This window comes from Pan paniscus, chromosome 13 (assembly GCF_029289425.2).
Source record: "Pan paniscus chromosome 13, NHGRI_mPanPan1-v2.0_pri, whole genome shotgun sequence".
Taxonomy (NCBI): Eukaryota; Metazoa; Chordata; class Mammalia; order Primates; family Hominidae; genus Pan; species Pan paniscus.
The window spans coordinates 72,200,873-72,217,918 of NC_073262.2; the positions used below are offsets into that span (position 1 = coordinate 72,200,873).

At 39.7% G+C, this 17,046-nt stretch overlaps 1 protein-coding gene across 11 annotated transcripts in view; it reads right to left on the minus strand.

The window, feature by feature from the left end:
• Positions 1–17,046, minus strand: part of FASTKD1 (FAST kinase domains 1) — a 44,341-nt gene that overhangs the window by 12,804 nt on the left and 14,491 nt on the right. For all 11 annotated transcript variants that reach the window (XR_010109470.1, XR_008624534.2, XM_057301430.2 and 8 more), the window contains 4 exons: positions 14,540–14,650; positions 12,480–12,611; positions 3,629–4,115; positions 2,127–2,241 (listed from right to left, as the gene is read on the minus strand). Coding sequence is in view for 9 of the 11 variants with exons in the window: in XM_057301430.2 (XP_057157413.1) it covers positions 2,127–2,241; positions 3,629–4,115; positions 12,480–12,611; positions 14,540–14,650 (845 nt within the window). In the remaining 2 variants the exon portion in view is untranslated. The remainder of the gene's footprint in view (positions 1–2,126; positions 2,242–3,628; positions 4,116–12,479; positions 12,612–14,539; positions 14,651–17,046) is intronic.

Consider the following 17,046-nt stretch of genomic DNA (forward strand, 5'->3'; position numbering starts at 1 on the left):
TTCTGGCCAGGTGTGGTGGCACATGCCTGTAATTCCAGCACTTTGAAGGCCAAGGTGGGAGGACCGCTTGAGCCCAGGCATTTGATATCAGCCTGGGCAACGTAGCAAGACCCTATCTCTAAATTTAAAAGATAATTTTTTTAAAGACCTTTTTAAGAGATGCAAAATAATCAGCATAAGAGCAGCAACCCTTCAAACAATTCACAAACATCTATTAAGGTTCTTAAGAAACCTTAATTTTTTTACTTTTAAAAAACAATCTGGCAAGACTCCATCTCAAAAAAAAACCAAAATCTAAATAGACAGAAACAATCAGACATTATGTGCCTCCAGATGTGATCTAAATATAAGGTACACAGCACTACATACAAGTTATTTTTGCTGCAAATGTTTAATCTGAACCTAACCAAGCATCTATACCTAATTTCTAGTTTACTACAAATGCAGGAGATGGAGAAGCAAGTTAAAGGAAAACAATCAGACAAATCCAGAATGTGGCACAATTTATAATAAATGGCCAATCATTTTATAAAAATAAATATCAAGCAAAAAAGATGGAGGAAAAGACATAACTACTCAATGCTAGTTGTTTAAAAAAAAGTTATAGCCAGGCATGATGGCTCACGTCTGTAATCCCAGCACTTTGGGAGGCTGAGGTGGGTGGATCACCTAAAGTCGGGAGTTCGAGACCAGCCTGACCAACATGGAGAAACCCCGTCTCTACTAAAAATACAAAATTAGCTGGGTGTAGTGGCGCATGCCTGTAATCCCAGCTACTCGGGAGACTGAGGCAGGAGAATCACTTGAACCTGGGAGGCGGAGGTTGCAGTGAGCCGAGATTGCGCCATTACACTCCAGCCTGGGCAACAAGAGCAAAACTCTGTCTCAAAAAAAAAAGTTATAAAAGATAATTTGGTGACTCAGGAAAATTTGATTACGGACTAGGTAGTAGATGGTACTTGTTCATTTTCTTTGGTACTGGTAATGATACCAGTATTGTAGTTACATAGGAGAACGTCCTTATAACCTGAAGTACATAGAGCTGACAACTGGAAGGTTCATCATACGCATACGCGCTTGTGCACATACACAGAGCAAATGTGGCAAATGTTAATACTCAATCACGACTGTGGAGCTACAGTTTATTATCATACAGATGTTTGTTGTATTGTTCAATTTTTCTGTATATTTGAAAACCTGGATAACAAAAAGTTAAGGAAAAAAAAAACCAAGTCAATGCCAAGAAAAGAAAAAAAGGAAACAAAATTCTAAACTATAAGAGACTGAAGAGATAACAACCAAACACAATGAGTGAATACTGGGTGCAAAACAACTACTCTAAAATGTATTTTGGTAACACTTAGGGAGACTGAAACATGAACTGTGTTTTAGATATTAGGGGACTATGATTAAGTTTCTTAGGTGTGGCAACAGTATTGTGGTGGTACAGAAGAATGTCATTATTCTTAGGAGATGTATGCTAAAGTAATTAGGGATGGAGGGTCACAATGCCTACAACTTTGAAATGGCTCAGAAAAAAAATAAGAGAGTCAGAGAAACAAACGGATAAGGCAAACACTGTAAAATGTTAACATTATTGAATCTACACGGTGAGTATATATGTGTTCTTTGTTTAATTCTTTATACAAGTTTGACATTTTTCATAATTAAAATGGATACAAAGTTTTTATAGGGCCGGGCGCAGTGGCTCACACCTGTAATCCCAACACTTTGGGAAGCCTTGGCGGGTGGATCACCTGAGGTCAGGAGTTCCTGACCACCCTGGCCAACATGGTGAAACCCTGTCTGTACTAAAAATGCAAAAAATTAGCCGGGTGTGGTGGCACATGCTTATAGTCCAAGCTACTGGGGTGACTGAGGCAGGAGAATCACTTGAACCCAGGAGACAGAGGTTGCAATGAGCCAAGATCGCGCCACTACACTCCAGCCTGGGCGACAGAGCAAGACTCTGTCTCAAAAACAAACAAACAAACAAAAAACCTTTTTTTAGGTAGATAATTCATGGCTATTATGGCTACCCTTTAAATGAGGGACATCTCCTAGCTCAGCAGCAACAAGTATCCTCTGACTTATTCACTCAATGTATTACCAAACAATATACCTACCTAAGTAAGAATTAAGATGTTGCACGCAAGTTCCCAAAAATTCATCCCTTTGAGGTGGATCATAGTTCAATACGCTGAATGGACGAATAATAGCAGGGATTGTAAAAGGATGGATCTGTATAAAAAGAAAAAAAATTTATAGTTTAAACTTTAGGAAAATAAGACAAAATTTTAACCTAATTATTTTTTAGGAGAAATCTTTTCCTATCATCGCTACAGTTAAATAATAAATGTATCACCCTGCTTATTAATTTTTCCATCCTGCTATAATTTATTTAACCCCACCAACATTATTAATAACCCCAAAAGTGTTAATGTAACAAAAAAGAAGTAAATCAGATAATTTACAAATTTATTTTGTTAGGTGTAAAATTCTGTTCTGGCTGGGAGTGGTGGCTCATGCCTGTCATCCCAACACTTTGGATGGCTGAGGTGGGAGGATTGCTTGATGCTAGGAGTTCGAGATTAGTCAGGGCAACATAGTGAGACCCTGTCTTTATTTAAACTTAAAATAAGTAAATAAATTCTGTTTCAGAATTCATTAGTCACTAAATTGAATAGGAAACAGTATCAGCAATTTCCATGATAATCAGTACATTTTATAGAATAATCATAATATAATTAAAGAAGTTTCTTAAATTATAACCACTAGCATTTATTTTTCTTTCATTTGCTTTTTTATTTCATTTTTCACTTATTCATCCAATACTTAATGACTTCCAGGCACTATACTAAGCAAGTTAAGACAAACTTTTTATTTTCATTTGTGAGAAACACTGTCTTTTAAATAAAGGCCTTGCCCTGATATATTTATGATAGTGATTTTGTAAGTGAGCTGCTTCTCACATAATCCATAAAGCGGCATTTTACAAGTAAGTCCCAGAAATAAATCTGCAAGATCCAATGACAATTTAAGAATACAGTTGCCAACGGATACCTTATAATTTTCTCAGTTTTCAAGCTTATCTCACACTTTTGAATATAATTGCTTTTAAATGGTAAAAATAATACCACATGATTATAGAAATAAGAAAAAGTAAAACCAAAAATCATTCATACTCCACTGTCCTAATATGAGTATCCTCAAAGAATTGATTACTAATCTTAATACTGTAATGAACCAAAGAATGATTGCTGATCTTTCCAAATCTACAATGCCGGAATAAGAAAGTGACTTTAAGGAGAGGAACAACAAATCGCTGAAACAGAAACCAGAGTTTTCTTTGTTTTTCTTAAGAGACAGGGTCTCACTCTGTCACCTAGGCTGGAGTGCAGTGGTGCAATCGTAGCTCACTGAGCCTTAATTCCTGGGCTCAACCAATCCTCCCACCTCAGCCTCCCAACCGCTGGAATTACAGGCTTGAGCTACCACATCTGACCCAGAATTTATTTAATTTTTAAACCTCAAATTCCAATCCAAGTTCTCAAAGTGCCTATGATAAAAATTATGCTTGCAGAAGTTGACAACTCTATAAAATTAATGTCTACCATTTAAATTTCACCTTTTCAATCTGCTGAACAACCACTGAGGCTATCCTATCAAGTAGCAAAGTACTGAGGTAATCAGTACTAGAAATAAAAGATGCAATCTCCCCAACATTTATATAATTAATATCATCCATGAAATGCTGTAAAGTAGCAATCATTTCTTCAAGAAGTGACTCAGGAAACGTGTTTCCTTTGAGAGATTTAAGTTCCTTCCGTAACAGATCCAAACTGTTGCTGTGTTGTAGTCTCTGACGACCATAGTGATCTAATTTTTGAAGTAGTTTCAGTTGTTTCGCAGTCATATTATCCAAATACATGTGATCATGCTGAATCCATCTTAAAACAGATGTGGCAAAACTACTCAGGTTATTTAGGTCACACTGTGGTAAAACGGCTTCAATTCGGGATATCCCCACTTCGTCCAAGTGAGGAGAAGGGAGCAGGGAAATAGCACGGACCAGAACAGACACCTCAGTTGGTATGAAACTATTTTTCAAATAACTGCGAAATGAAAAACGAAAAGAATAAAATACATCAGCAACAAACCCAAAATATATATGTATTAAAATATGAATACATATGAGTACTACAATTAGTAGGTAAGATGATGATTCAAAAAAACCTCTTTCAAACTATGTTTCTCCTCTAATCTCAAACCACAACAATCATCAACCACAGAAGACTTCTGTGACCAAATGTGTGGGAGTTCTTCCAAGCAGCGGACACCAGCTGGGTGTCCAATTCAGTTCTGACGCAATCTACCTGGGGACAGTGTCAGATCCCACAGGCTGGGAACTTGGTCTCTAAGACTAACCTCTCCCACAAAAACCCCAGACTCCAGTTGCAAAAGTAGGCATCCAGAACTTCTGAGCAACCGGCTTCAAGCTGGGTTTCCCACGACCTCCTCTTTGGGTTTGATTAATTTGCTGGAGTGATTCACAGAACTCAGGGAAGCAGTTGTTTATGTTTACAGGTTTATTATAAATGATATTATAAAGAATGCAGATGAAGGGACAGTAGGGTGAGGTATGTGGGAAGGGGTGCAGAGCTTCCATGCCCTCCCTGACCATGCCACCCTCCAGGAACCTCCACGTGTTCGGCTATCTGGAAGCAGTCCAAACCCAGTCTTCTTGGGTTTTTATGAGCTTCGTGACATCAACAATTCCTCACACAGGGTGTAGGGTGGGATCTCTCAGGGGAGCGTCTTAAGACCCATGATCAGAAAGGTGGAGGGAGATTAGAGTCCTGCTTTGGGGCAGGAGAGAGATTCTGTTTCCAGAGGCCTAACATACCCAACATTGTTAACAAAAGGCTATAGTAAGAGCTATAGAAGTTATGAACTAGTAACTAGGACAAAAGCCAATATATGTAACATCACAGGTGGGCATAATACAAGTTAATTTAAGAAGAATTAGACAGGCCAGGCACGGTGGCTCATGTCTGTAATCCCAGCACTTTGGGAGGCCGAGGACAGGGGTTCGAGACCAGTCTGGCCAACATGGTGAAATGCTGTCTCTACTAAAAACACAAAAAAATTAGCTTAGCCAGGCATGGTGATGTGCACCTGTAATCCCAGCTACTCAGGAGGAATCTCTTGAACCAGGGAGGTGGAGGTTGCAGTGATCCAAGATCGTGCCACTGCACTCCAGCCTGGGCGACAGAGGAAGACTCCATCTCATTAAAAAAAAAAAAGAGTTAGATAAATTCAAAGATGACAGGTCCATAAAGGATTATTCAGGAAAGCCTAAGACTTCCTGATGCCCTCCGTCTCAAAAAAAAAAAAAAAGAAAAAAAGAAAAGAAAAGAAAAAAAAATCTTTAAGTATAGAAATAGTGGAAGGAATAAAGGAATAAAACAGGAAGACCTGTTCTGAAGCACAGGCCAAAATTTTTTATTCAAAAATAAAACCACAGTCCCAGGGAAACAAAAGGTCCATGTCAGAACAATGTTTCCAGTGCTGTCGCTGAAGAAAGAACTTGGGTTCAATTTCTGATATGACCTGTCAGGCCCTGGCATACAGTGATCACGTAATAAAATTGGTTCCTTTTTTGTTTCCGATACACAGTCCAACATTTAAAACAAATGAATAAACAAACAACAACAAAAGAAACAGGACATAGTTGACCCCATTCTCTACTTCATTCCCAAATCCCCATGGCAAGAGTCCCACCACCAGGACAATAATTGTTAAAAAAAAAAAAAAAAAATTGAAAAACTGGGGCCGGGCATGGTGGCTCACACCTTTAATTCCAGCATTTTGAGAGGCCAAGGCAGGGGATAGCTTGAGCTCAGAAGTTCGAGACCAGCCTGGCCAACATAATGAAACCCCATCTCTACTGAAAATACAAAAAATTAGCCGGGCGTGGTGGCACATGCCTGTAATCCTAGCTACTGGGGAGGCTAAGGCATGAGAATCGCTTGAACCCGGGAGGCGGAGGTTGCAGTGAGCCGAGATCACGCCACTGCACTACAGCCTGGGTGACAGAGCAAGACTCCGCCTCAAAAAAAAAAAAAAAAACTTTAGGTATAGAAGTAGTGGAAGGAATAATACAATCTAAATTAAAACAAAATTGAGACTGGGCGCGGTAGCTCACTCCTGTAATCCCAGCACTTTGGGAGGCCAAGGCGGGCAGATCACGAGGTCAGGAGATCGAGACCATTCTGGCTAACATGGTGAAACACCGTCTCTACTAAAAATACAAAAAAAAAATTAGCCAGGCGTGGTGGTGGGCGCCTGTAGTCCCAGCTACTCAGGAGGCTGAGACAGGAGAATGGCGTGAACCCGGGAGGCGGAGCTTGCAGTGAGCCGAGATCGCACCACTGCACTCCAGCCTGGCCGACAGAGCGAGACTCCATTTCAAAAAATTAAATAAATAGCTGGACGTGGTGGCTCACGCCTGTAATCCCAGCCCTTTGGGAGGCCGAGGTGGGCGGATTACCTGAGGTCGGGAGTTCGAGACCAGCCTAACCAACATGGAAAAACCCCGTCTCTACTAAAAATACAAAAAAGTTAGCCAGGTGGGGTGGCGCATGTAATGCGCTGTAATCCCAGCTACTCGGGCGGCTGAGGCAGGAGAATCGCTTGAACCTGGGAGGCGGAGGTTGCGGTGAGCCAAGATTGTGCCACTGCACTCCAGCCTGGGCAACAAGAGCGAAACTCCATCTCAAAAAAAAAATAAAAAATAAAAATAAATAAATAAATACATTGAGTTACTTTTAAAATATTTTTTAAATTAATTTTTTTCTGGAGACAGGGTCTCACTCTGTTGCCCAGGCTAGAGGGCAGTGGCATAATATAGCTCATTGCAGCCTTGACCTCCTGGGCTCAAGTACTCCTCCTGCCTCAGCCTCTCTACACACTGGGGATATAGGTACATGCCACCATGCCCAGCTAATTTTTTGTTTTTTGTTGTTGAGACAGGGTCTTGCTTTATTGCCCAGGCTGGTCTTGAACTCCTGGGCTCAAACAATCCTCCCAGCTCAGTCTCCCAAAGTCCTGGGATTACAAGCATGAGCCACTATGCCCGGCCATTTAAAATATTTAAATTAGCATACTAAAATAATCGTAATATTAATACTCAGTGTTAGCAAGGGTGTACTGATACAGGCATTCTCATTCACTATTGGTAAACTTAAAAAGTTGGTGTAACTTCCTGGAAAGTAATTTAGCAGTACGGCTTTGAAAACTTTAAAAGTATTTTAATTTTATCATTTGACATGGTCAATCCCTGTCTGGGAAACTAACCTAATAAACTAATATAAAATCCAGGTAAAAGATGTGTGTTGTTATTCATCTTTTTTTTTCTTTTAAGAGGGAGTCTTACGATGTTTCCCAGGCTGATCTCCAACTCTTGGGCTCAAGTGATCCTCCTGCCTCGGCTTCCCAAACATAGCTGGGTGTAGCTGGGATACAGGTGCACACCACCATGCCTTATCATATTTTTTACATGGCTAAAATGTGAAAACAATCTAAATAATGAGGGGGAATAGTAATAAGTGAATTATGGTACAGTCACATGATGGGTATTAACCAGCCATTATAAAAGATTTACAAAAAGTTCTTAATGATGTAGTTCTTAATGATGTACAAGGTAAAATGGCCAAAAACAAACAAAATTGTATGGTCAACTAGGAAAAAAAATACATATATGCAGTATACAACAAGGAAATAAACTATATTGTTGACAGTGGATGAATGAGTTTATGAATAATTTTTATTTTCTTCTTTATATTTTTTTCCTTTCTTTTCTTTTTTAGAGATAGGGTCTTACTCTATAGCCCAGGCTGGAGTGCTGTGGCATGATCATACTTCACTGTAAGCTTGAGGTCCTGGGCTCAAGTGATCCTCCCGCCTCAGCCTCCTGAGTAGCTAGGACTACAGGCATGAACTACTACACCCTGCTAATTCTTTAGTTTTTTGTAGAGACGGAGGCTTGCTATGTTGAACACACCGGTCTTGAATTCCTGGCCTCAAATGATCCTCCTGCCTCAGCCTCTCAAATATACTTTTTTCTGTTTTCCAAAATTTTCAAAATGATTTTTATATATTTGGCCCAGTGCCTGACACAACCAGGCACTTAGTTAGTACTGCATATTTTATTCTTATAACCACAAAAAATTAATACACTATTTTATATTAAGAAATGAAAGCCTTCAAAAAGCTGCATCATTGTGGAGCTACCAATCTTGAGATACTTTTCTACAAATAAACCCCCAACAGATACAATTTCTCCAACCTCCACTTGGTGTTTTTCCTTGTGATACCTCCTCAATTGTCAAAGCTTACATATTTGCGTATATTTATTTATAATACCACAACATACCCACCAGAACAGCTCAAGTTAAAAAGCATGAGCACTGTCCTGGGTTATAGGGGAAAAAAAGTAAAAAAATTTCAAGTGTTGGCACGGATATGGAGCAATAGGAATGTGTACATTCTGTTAGTGGGAGTAGGGACTGGTAAAACCACTTTAGAAAATGTTCAGCAGCATCTACTGAAGATGAGGACATGCATACCCTATGAACCAATGATTACACTCGCTGGCACACAGAAATGAATATGTATGTTCACTAAAAAATATACATGAATTTGTTCATAAACAGTACTGCTGATAATAACCAAAAACTGGAAATAAATCGAATATCCATCAACAATAGAATAAATAAATAAATTTTGTTATATTCTTACAAGAGAATACTATACGACAAAAGCATAAACAAATCTCATAAACTTAGTATTGAGCAAAAGAAGCCTGACACAAAAGAAATCACACTGACCAGGCGCAGTGGCTCATGCCTGTAACCCCAGCACTTCGGGAGGCCAAGGCAGGCAGATTACTTGAGCACAGGAGTTTGGGACCAGCCTGGGCAACATGGCAAAACCCCATCTCTACTAAAAATACAAAAAGTAGCTGGGTGTGGTAGCACGTGCCTGTAGTCCCAGCTACTTAGGAGGCTGAGGCAGGAGGGTCACCTGAGGTCACTTGAGGTTGCAGTGAGCCGAGATCACGCCACTGTACTCCAGCCTGGGAAAACGAATGAGCCCCTATCTCAAAAAATAAAGGAAATCATACTAATGATTCCATTTATATAAAGTATAAAGGCAAAACCAATCCATGCAGTTACAAATAGAGATAGTTAATCTTGGAGGTGAGGACAGGGTAATGAGGAAGGCATATGTATATTTTATGTAGATTATATTTCAATAAGTTAAAAAACAACAACAGACATTATTCCAGTACATGAAAACTCTGGGTTCTTTGAGCTGTTTCAGGACCTAGGACCTATTTACATAAGAATTTATGTAAATTATTAGTTCAAATAGACTACATTCCTTCTAATATCTACTTCAGATTATCTGCACTGAAGTGGAAGAAGGTAATTCTGAAACATGAAGTGCCTATGATTTTTACATAACAACACCAAACTTTCAAATGTTAGTAACTCAAACACTTTTGATATAATTTTAAACTACAGAGATACATAAAGGCTCTCCTTACTCAGAATTTAATAAGCTTTAACATTATCGTATGTGCTTCAAGTCTTTTCATAAAAGCAACAAAACATTACAGGAAAATGAAATCTTCTTTGATGCTCCCACTCCTGCTCTTATTTTTCTGTTAACATACCTAGAAGTATTCATCAGTACTGAATAATTTAATTTTTTTAAAAAACACTGTGCAATGTATGTTTACAGCAGCACAATTGACAATTGCAAAGATGTTAACCAACCTAAATGCCCATTGACTAATAAGTGCATAAAGAAAATGTGGTAAATATACACCATGGATATCATGGTGTATATTTAATACACCTTTAATCAGCCATTAAAAGGAACAAAATAATGTCTTTTCAGCAACTTGGGTGGAGCTGAAGGCCATTATTCTAAGTGAAGTAACACAGGAGGGGAAAATAAAAAATTGTATACTTTCACTTACAAGTGGGAGCTAAGCTATGAGTACGCAAAGGCATACAGAGTGATATATAATGGACGTTAGAGACTCAGAAAAGAGAGGTTGGTAGGCGAGCTAGGGACAAAAAAACAACACATTAGGTACTAAGTACATTACTCAGGTGATAGGTGCACTTAAAATCTCAGAATTCACCACTATACAATTCATCCATGTAACAAAAAACAACTTGTACCCCAAAAGCTACTGAAATATTTCTTAAAAACATAAAACATAGGCCAGGTGCAGTGGCTCATGCTTGTAATCCCAGCACTTTCGGAGGCCAAAGCAGGCAGATCACTTGAGGTCAGGAGTTCAAGATAAGCCTGGCCAACATGGTGAAACCTAGTCTCTACCAAAAATACAAAAATTAGCCAGGCATGGTGCCTCATGCCTGTAATCTCAGCTACTTGGGAGGCTGACAGGAAAATCGCTTGAACCTGGGAGGCGGAGGTTGCAGTGAGCCGAGATCATGCTCTACTGCAGCCTGGGTGACAGGGCGAGACTGCATCTCAAAAAACAACAAATACAAAAATAAAAATAAATAAAAACATAAAAATATAGAAAATTTTTTAAAAGCATGCAAAAAAAAAAAAAAAAAAACCAAACCCACTGTGCAGACATAAATCATGCCTGGGCTAGTGTATAATTTCTAATTTAGAACATAAAATTCATAATTGAGAGGTAGTCTATGTGAAATTCTAGACTAAATATGGAAAGGGTGAAGAAACAATAAGCATCTTATCATCTTACCATCTTAAGAAGAAAGTTATTTTTCAAGAAAAAGATAAACTTTCTTATAACATCCTAATACGCTAAATTCTCATCTGATAACATGTTATTTCATATTACTCAGTTCAAAACCTTTTTAACCATAATGGCATATCACTTTATTATAATAAAAATCATTTTCAACTATATGCTTGGTCTTTCAGAAATCACAGTAAGAAATCAGGCCAGGCGCAGTGGCTCACGCCTGTAATCCCGGCACTTTGGGAGGCTGAGGCGGGCAGACCACGAGGTCAGAAGATCGAGACCATCCTGGCTAACACAGTGAAACCCCATCTCTACTAAAAAAAAAACACAAAAAATTAGCCGGGTGTGGCGGCGGGCACCTGTAGTCCCAGCTGCTCAGGAGGCTGAGGCAGGAGAATGGCGTGAACCCGGGTGGCAGAGCTTGCAGTGAGCTGAGATCGTGCCACTGCACTCCAGCCTGGGCAACAGAGCGAGACTCCATCTCAAAAAAAATAAATAAATAACAGTAAGAAATCAAACTAGATGGGCATGCTGGTTCAAGCCTGTAAAACCAGCTACTCAGGAGGCTGAGGTGGTAGGATTGCTTGAGCCCGTGAGTTTGAAGATGTGGTAAGCTATGATCATGCCACTGCACTCCAGCTTGGGCAACAAAGTGAGACCCCCATCTCTACAAAAAAAAAAAATTAGCCAAGTTTGGTAGCACTACTACTTGGGAGGCTGAGGCAGGAGGATCACTTCAGCCCAGGACTTCGAGGCTACAGCAAGTTATGATTGGCTGCCGTGAGCTATGATTGCACCACTGCACTCCAGCCCAGGGGACAGAGTGAGACCCTGTCTCTAAAAAAAAAAAGATACATCTGTAGAAAATAAGGTGATTTTAAATTATAAAGGGAAAATTCTACATGAAAACACTTTTTCGCCGGGCATGGTGGCTCACATCTGTAATCCCAACACTTTGGGAGGCTGAGGCAGGTGGATCACCTGAGGTCAGGAGTTCGAAACCAGCCTGACCAATACAGTGAAATCCCATCTCTACTAAAATTACAAAAATTAACAGGGTGTGGTGGTATGCGCCTGTATTCCCAGCTACTCGGGAGGCTGAGGCAGGAGAATTGCTTGAACTGGGGAGGCGGAGGTTGCAGTGAGCCAAGATTGCTCCACTGCACTCCAGCCTGGGCAACAAAGTGAGACTCCATCTCAAAAAAAAAAAGAGGAAAAGAAAATAAAACACTTTTTCCCCAACATAACCATTATGTCTTATTCTCAAAAATTTAATAAGCCTTAAAATAGGCATGAATGCAAGACAGAAAGGCCCTAAATATGAATGCTCCCAAATGGAGTTTAACTTTCGTCAGCAGTCCCAATTTTTCATGGTGACTCCATTTTGCAGGAAAGGAGAATGGCTTTGCTATTCATCAGTTTATTGCCATTCCTCCCCTAGGGAACTCATCACCCTGCTGGCCTCATTTCCGTTTCAAAATATACCCAGCATGGGCACTGGCAGAATGGCCACGGAGGGAGATAAAGTGTCTTAACATTTTTACTAATAAGCTTCACAATTTTGCCTCCATAACTTCTAGCACCACTGTACATAGTTAAACAAAACAATTATTGTGGCTAGAAAATGAAACACTAAACAAAATTTCTATTTTAATCTTACCTAAGCAGTAATTCTCTAAGTTTTGCAAAAAACTCCTTCCTTTGGAAATGCAGAAAAGTCAATTCTTGAGTTATCTTCAACAACTCTAATGGTTTATAGCTATCCAAATGTTTATGCAGAACTGAAGTAACTCTAAAAAGGATAGAGCATATATTATAACCAGTTCATTCATTTATTACACATTTACTATGGTGCTACCAGACACTCTGTTCTGTGCTGGAGAAACGGCAATGAATGAAATGAGATTCTCTATTCTTGAATAAATGTCTCAAGGTGGCTCTAGAAATGTAAACAACTAAAACAGAATGAAGTAAAAGCAATCAATTAAGTGTGAATGAAATAACATTCACTTATCGATAGTACAAGAAGAGAAAAGCATAGTTTTTCTTCCTCAATTAAACAAATCTCACACAGCATCAACTTCCACATCCTCCCCATAACAAAATCTTTACCAAGAGTTACCAATAATTAGCAAAACTAATTTAATTTTCTTCCGTAAATCCACTGGCCCTCAAATGAAGATGCTTAAAAGCAAAGGGAAATGCTAAGAGGCAGTAAGTTGGAAAAAAATGGGACAAAGAAATATTAAAATAAAGGAACATACAATAGGTCATGAAAAATTAGGCATGTACAATTAAGCATATGTAAAAATATAAGTATATATTTTTTCTTCTGAAATCTCAAGTTACCAAAAAGCCAACAAATGGCAGTATGACTTCAAGGTAACATTGTGGTGTGAGACAATTCAAGTTCATATAGACATTGACTGTGCTGCAGAAACTTTCCTTTTGAAAATTACAGCCTTGGTGGTAATTTTGGGAGAATTGCTTGAGCCCAGGAGTTCAAGATCAGACTGGGCAAAATAGTAAGACCCTATCTCTACAAAAAATTTTAAAACTAAGAAAGAAAAGTAAGAAAACAAAAAGAAAAGAAAAAAATAAAAGGAGGGTCTTTATGCTCTCTATTTTACAAGGTTATGATGCTCTGCTTGAGTGTAATAGCACAAATAAAATGAAAAAGCTATAAACAATTGTCATTTCTACTTTGAAAAACAAACCAGCACTTTGGGAGGCTGAGGCGGATGGATTCCTTGAGCCCAGGAGTTGGAGACCAGCCTGGGTAACATGGCAAAACACCATCTCTACAAAAAATACAAAAATTAGTGGGCATGGCGACACGTGCCTGTAGTCCCAGGTACTCAGGAGGCTGAGATGGGAGGATCAATTGAGCCTGGGAGGTGGAGGGTGCAGTGAGTTGTGATGGCACCACTGCACTCTAGCCTCAGCAACAGAGCCATACCCTGTCTCAAAAAAAAAAAAAAAAAAAAAAAAAACGGCCAGGCACAGTGGCTCAACACTTTGGGATGCCGAAGTGAGCGGATCACTTGAGGTCAGGAGTTCAAGACCAGCCTGGAGGGCTGGGTGCGGTGGCTCAGGCCTGTAATCCCAGCACTCTGGGAGGTTGAGGTGGGTGGATCACTTGAGGTCAGGAGCTCCAGACCAGCCTGGCCAACACAGTGAAACCCCGCTTCTACTAAAAATACAAAAATTAGCCAGGCGTGGTGGCAGACGCCTGTATTCCAGGCTACTCAGGAGGCTGAGACAGGAGAATCGCTTGAACCCGTCTGCGGCAGAGGTTGCAGTGAGCCGAGATGGCACCACTGCACTCAAGCCTGGGCAACAGAGCAAGACTCTGTCTCAAAAAACAAACAAACAAACAAACAAAAAAAATTAGCTGGGGCATGGTGGTGGGCGCCTGTAGTCCCAGCTACTCAGGAGGCTGAGGCAAGAGAATCACTTGAACCAGGGAAGCAGAGGTTGCAGTAAGCAGAGATAGTGCCACTGCACTCCAGCCTGGGCAACAGAGTGAGACTCCGTCTCAAAAAAACAAAAAAAAAAAGAAAAGAAAAACAAAGTAGAACATAAACAGTGGCTTAAGCATTAATTCCTTATTTCTTCAAAACAACTGGTAGATTAAAGAAGAAAACCATTTTTCCTTAGGAAAAAATAGGTGCTTGTGAATGACAACAAACTTAACGTCGTAAATTTCAGAAAAGATACCTTTTAATCAGACATGAATTTCTGCTTTCCATATCTCCCATTGCTCCCAACACTGCCAGGGCTTGCTCACCAGTTAGGTCCTCTGACATCAATAACATAGTTGATTTAAGTCTAGAAGCAAAAAAAAAGTTTTTGGTTGAAAGACTGAAAATTAGCTTGCAATTTTTTTTAAATAACAGTTCTTGGGTAACAAATAGGAAAAAAAATATATAAACAAAAACTGAATCCAATATATAACTCTAGTGTTCTCCCCACATTACTCGAATATAAAATATTACTGAATAAAGAAAAATATATTGTCTTCTTCAATGAAATTCAGGCCTCACTATAATCCAATCTTAAACTGTTTGAAAAATACAGGTGAAAGATATTTTAAGATTTTCAAATAATACAAGGTTATAATGGTTATAAAATACTATGATTCAGTGAAATTATTCAATACTAGAGAGCTAAGAAATGAACAGTTGATATTCTGACAATTTCCCAAATGTTTTAAAACTGAATAGGAACATCTAGGAGTCAATAAACCTGCATATTATCAGAAATCTCATATACTAAGCACTTGATATAACAGTATAAACTGAAAATTAACAAAGCTGGTCCATTTTGACTATGATTAGTTGTCATTTGAACTATCCAAAGTAGTGCAGTAATGTTAAGTACCATGATACGTGTGTTTTTTAGAATCATTTAGAAAGCAACCTCGAAACGTGACATCTGAGGATAGGATAAACTAATTGTCTATTCACACTGGATAACTCCATGCCATTCTTTCCACTAACCTTTTCAAAGGTTTCAAACCCAGTTTCTCCACAAACTTTTCCCAACCACTTCAGTCTATATTTTTCTCTCACTTCTGTCTGCTCACAGCACTATCCATATCACTAATTTTATTGTTTCTTCATAAACTATGTTGTTACAGTATTTACATATTTCAATTATATCTATCCTCTCAATTGCAATATAAATTCCTTGAAGACAGACTCAGTCAAACCCAACTGTTTTATTGCTTTAGCACTGAGATTTTAACAGTACTTGGTGACAAAAAATGGTTCCAATAAAGTTTGTTCGTGTGTGTGTTTCTTCGTCTGTTTTGAGATGGAGTCTCACTCTGTTGCCCAGGCTGGAGTGCAGGGGCATGATAGCTCACTGCAACCTCCGCCTCCCAGGTTCAAGCGATTCTCCTGCCTCAGCCTCCAGAGTAGCTGGGATTAGAGATGCCCACCATTGCACCTGCCATCACTCCCGGCTAATTATTTTTTGTATTTTTTTGTTTTTTGAGACAGAGTTTCGCTCCTGGTGCCCAGGCTGGAGTGCAATGGCGCAATCCTGGCTCACTGCAACCTCAGTCTCCCAGGTTCAAGCGATTCTCCTGCCTCAGCCTCCCAAGTAGCTGAGATTACAGGTGTCCACCACCATGCCCGGCTAATTTTTTATATTTTTACTAGAAACGGGGTTTCACCATGTTGGCCAGGCTGGTCTCGAACTCCTGACCTCAAGTGATCCAACTGCCTCAGCCTCCCAAGGTGCTGGGATAACAGGCATGAGCCACCACACCCGGCCCTTTTTTTTTGTATTTTTAGTAGAGTCGGGGTTTCACCATGTTGGCCAGGCTGGTCTCAAACTCCCGACTTCAAGTGATCTACCAGCATTGGCCTCCCAAAGTGCTGAGATTACAGGTGTGAACCACCGTGCTGGGCCCCAATAGTTTTTTTTAATAATCACCTTGTTTCCACCTTGATATAGTCTTAAGATGTGCTCTTAAATTTTTTCATATAATTCAAAGTACTTTTTTTTTTTTTTTTGAGTCAGAGTTTCGCTCTTGTTGCCCAGGCTGGAGTGTAATGGCGCGATCTTGGCTTACTGCAACCTGCACCTCCCGGGTTCAAGCGATTCTCCTGCCTCAGCCTCCCGAGTAGCTGGGACTACAGGCACTGCCATCATGCCTGACTTATCTTGTATTTTTAGTAGAGACGGGGTTCCTCCATGTTGGTCTGGGTGGTCTTGAACTCCCGACATCAGGTGATCCACCTGCCTTGGCCTCCCAAAGTGCTGGGATTACAGGCATGATCCACCGCGCCCAGCCACAAAGTACTCTTAAAAAATAAAACTTTCTCCGTAAAGTTTTCCCTAACAGAGTAATGATACAGATTCCCCTATTGTGCAAGTCTTGGAACCCCTGCTTAAGTGAATCTACTAATCATACTTATGTGTTAGGACTATTATATAAAATTCTTATTTTTTTCTTTTATTTTTTCTTTTGAGACAAGGTTTCATTCTGTGCCCAGGCTGGAATTCAATGGAGCAATGTCAGTTCACTGCAGGCTCAACCTCCTTGGGCTCAGGTGATCCTCATGAGTAGCTGGGACTCTAGGTGGGCACCACCACATCTGGCTAATTTTGTATTTTTTTGTACAGACAAGGTTTCATCATCTTGCCTAGGCTGGTCTCAAATTCCTGGGATCCAGGGATCCACCTGCCTCGGCCTCCCAAAGTGATGGGATTAA